Source organism: Penaeus chinensis, chromosome 1, assembly GCF_019202785.1.
Source record: "Penaeus chinensis breed Huanghai No. 1 chromosome 1, ASM1920278v2, whole genome shotgun sequence".
Classification (NCBI taxonomy): Eukaryota; Metazoa; Arthropoda; class Malacostraca; order Decapoda; family Penaeidae; genus Penaeus; species Penaeus chinensis.
In genome coordinates, this window is record NC_061819.1 from 8,090,991 (window position 1) to 8,093,490 (window position 2,500).

General features: G+C 48.0%; 1 protein-coding gene across 1 annotated transcript in view; it reads left to right on the forward strand.

Moving 5' to 3' along the window:
* The window catches only part of LOC125030728, an 11,481-nt gene that overhangs the window by 6,025 nt on the left and 2,956 nt on the right, over nt 1-2,500 (forward strand). The window contains exons 5-7 of the mRNA XM_047621019.1: nt 1,044-1,198; nt 1,486-1,666; nt 2,087-2,234. Of these exons, the coding sequence (XP_047476975.1) occupies nt 1,044-1,198; nt 1,486-1,666; nt 2,087-2,234 (484 nt within the window). The remainder of the gene's footprint in view (nt 1-1,043; nt 1,199-1,485; nt 1,667-2,086; nt 2,235-2,500) is intronic.

Sequence of the window (2,500 nt, forward strand, 5' to 3'; positions counted from 1 at the left end):
CCCCTTCTTCCCCCTCTTCCCCCTTCTTCCCCCTCTTCCCCCTTCTTCCCCCTCTTCCCCCTTCTTCCCCCTCTTCCCCCTCTTCCCCCTCTTCCCCCTCTTCCCCCTTCTTCCCCCTCTTCCCCCTCTTCCCCCTTCTTCCCCCTCTTCCCCCTCTTCCCCCTCTTCCCCCTTCTTCCCCCTCTTCCCCCTCTTCCCCCTTCTTCCCCCTCTTCCCCCTCTTCCCCCTTCTTCCCCCTCTTCCCCCTTCTTCCCCCTCTTCCCCCTCTTCCCCCTTCTTCCCCCTCTTCCCCCTCTTCCCCCTTCTTCCCCCTCTTCCCCCTTCTTCCCCCTCTTCCCCCTTCTTCCCCCTCTTCCCCCTTCTTCCCCCTCTTCCCCCTTCTTCCCCCTCTTCCCCCTTCTTCCCCCTCTTCCCCCTTCTTCCCCCTCTTCCCCCTCTTCCCCCTTCTTCCCCCTCTTCCCCCTCTTCCCCCTCTTCCCCCTCTTCCCCCTTCTTCCCCCTCTTCCCCCTTCTTCCCCCTCTTCCCCCTTCTTCCCCCTCTTCCCCCTTCTTCCCCCTCTTCCCCCTCTTCCCCCTCTTCCCCCTCTTCCCCCTTCTTCCCCCTCTTCCCCCTCTTCCCCCTCTTCCCCCTCTTCCCCCTCTTCCCCCTTCTTCCCCCTCTTCCCCCTTCTTCCCCCTCTTCCCCCTCTTCCCCCTCTTCCCCCAATAGTGATAATAATTTTTCTTTTTTTCTGATTATTATTATTATCATTATCAATATCTCAGAGATTGAGACCCAATGTAGGGGTCACCCTAGCCTTGGCCGTCAGCCCTCGCCTCAACTAAGTTTGTATGGTCTTCTATTCTCCCCCTTTCCTTTTTTCCTTCTCTTCTTCCTCCCCTGCTTGTGTCCACTTATCCTACTTGTTAACTCATGTTTACCCTTTTCGCCACAATACTTTACCTTGGTGCTATATGACCCTTGATGTCTAGCACATTTATTCGTTTTAACCATTAAGCATTTACTATTTTGTGCTTATTCGTCGATTTCTTTCCACTGCAGATATTCAAGCAACCGGATGCAGCCATTACGTCAGGGGTCACGAACTTCAATGCTGTGTTGGTTGGCACTGTATTCACCTCTGTGTACCCCAGCATTTGCTATCAACCCATGTCGGGGCCGGTTTATGGTTACATGATCGCGGGGGCTGCCTTCAGGTAGGTAGATAAGTAGATAAGTAGATAGATAGATAAATTGATAGATTCTAGCACTCCAAATGCTTACCTAGACATGATGTCTTACTAACGCCCCAGGAGAAATAACATAACTGACGATTATCATTATTATGATTGTTGTTATTATTATTATTATAACTATCGTCATCACTTATGACTATTATTGTTATTATAATTGTTGTTATCATCATCATCACTTATGTTTATTATTATTATCATTATTATTATTATTATTGATATCATTAACATCATCATCTGCTTTGTTTCAGCGTCTGTCTGTTGTCAGCCCTGGCCGCCATCTTGGCCCCGACCAAACTGCCGCCCTTCACCCTTCCCTTCAACATCGCCACCTGCATCGTGTTCATCTGCCTCCGAGGGCGCGGCCTGGTGGGGGCCCCGCCCGATGAGGCCGCTGGGACTCCTGACGGTGACGGAATAGAGTGGGATCAGGTAAACGGCAGACTTCAGTGACATCATTGTCTTTTTATCTCTCCATCGTTGTTAGTTTTTCGTTCCTTCGTTGCCATTAAGATCAAATATTGTTATTGTAAATGTTATTATATTTATTTTTATTGTGTGTATTAAGAGGTGTTGCAAGTTTAGCTGCGACGTTAGTACAAGCGTCATTGCTATTATAATAATTACCTTTATCATTACTATTATTGCTGTTGCTGCTATTCGTAGTATTGCTATTTTATATTCTTATACATTTCTAGATTTCTAATTACTTCCATCCTCCTAAACACCACCACCACTCCTACCACTCCTGCTAGCACCATCGTTATGAACCAAAACCACTTTGCGACAATGACCGTGACAGAACTAACTCCACCATTCCCCCTCATTCCTCTTGGTGGACGTCGCCGGCAGGTCTTCGTAGGGTGGGTGAGGTCCGTCGGCCAAGTTTACGCCTTGGAGAGCCTGGTGTGTTCTGGTCTCACGCTGGCCGGCCTCCTCTTGTACTCTCCTGTCCTTGTGTTTTTCGCAATGGCCGGCGCTCTCGTCTCCACGGTCACGGGTGAGGAGGACCTGAGGTTTGATTTTCTTTTTTCTTCTTCTTTTTTCCTTTTTCTTTTGTTTGATTCTTTTGATTTGTTTCTGTTTCTGTGTTTTTCTTTTGTTTGATTCTTTTGATTTGTTTCTGTTTCTGTGTTTTTCTTTTATTATTCTTTCTCTTGGTCTTTTCAATGGCCGGCGCTCTCGTCTCCACGGTCACGGGTGAGGAGGACCTGAGGTTTGATTTTCATTTTCTTCCTTTTTTTCCCTTTTCTTTTGTTTGCTTAT